The 730-nt window shown below is 60.4% G+C and overlaps 1 protein-coding gene across 1 annotated transcript in view; it reads right to left on the bottom strand.

Annotated features, from left to right (window-relative positions):
* VOLCADRAFT_99419 (uncharacterized protein) overlaps window positions 1–730 on the bottom strand; it is a gene marked incomplete at both ends in the record, with an annotated part of 22,766 nt that overhangs the window by 12,053 nt on the left and 9,983 nt on the right. Inside the window, one exon of the mRNA XM_002958147.1 lies at window positions 273–562. Coding sequence (XP_002958193.1) covers window positions 273–562 — 290 coding nt within the window. The remainder of the gene's footprint in view (window positions 1–272; window positions 563–730) is intronic.

Here is a 730-nt window from a genome sequence, read left to right as displayed (position 1 = left end):
TTGTCAAGTGTGTGGAAAAAGAAGAGAGTGTGAAGATGCAGTGAAGACGCAAGGAGAGCTGCAAGTGCTTGAAAAGAAAACACATAAAAAAATTATGATGTTATTATTACACTTACTGTAGCTACTGTTCCAACACCAAAGTTTGCTTTTTATTTATTCCTCAACATATCAACCAATCAACCAACAATCAAATAACCGCCGCAGTTAGATTTCCCTTTCCCCCCCTCTCCTTTTCCCCCCCTCTCCCCAACAACAATACCCTTCAGACTCACACGACGGTCGCGGATCTCGTAATGCGTTCCCGCGTGGGACCGATCCACTCCACATCGATGCTCAAGTTGTCGTACGGCTCCGATCTGTTCGCTGCCGGCAGCGCCCCCAGGTCCACCGTCCCCTCCGCCCGGCCGGCTGCGTCCGTGGTGAGTGTGAGGAGGCCCGAGGCGCGGGGTGTCCGCCACACGGCGGTGAGGGCGGCGCCCGACACGGAGGCGCCGATGTAGCTGACGGCGGTGGCGGTGAAGGACACAACCGAGGTGGGGGGGGACCAGGCGGGGGTGGAGAGCTGCAGGCGGGAGAGGGGGGGGGAAAAGGGGGAGGGGAGGGGGAGGGGGGAGGGGAGGGGAGAGTGGGAGAGGGGGGAGGGGAGAGTGGGAGAGGGGGGAGGGGAGAGAGGGGGGGGAGGGGGGAGGGGAGAGAGGGGGGGTAAGGGGGGAAACGGGTGATGGGAGCC

This window comes from Volvox carteri (genome assembly GCF_000143455.1).
Source record: "Volvox carteri f. nagariensis unplaced genomic scaffold VOLCAscaffold_87, whole genome shotgun sequence".
NCBI lineage: Eukaryota > Viridiplantae > Chlorophyta > Chlorophyceae > Chlamydomonadales > Volvocaceae > Volvox > Volvox carteri.
Note: the sequence above shows the minus strand (reverse complement) of the source record. Positions and strands in the feature narration are given on the sequence as shown.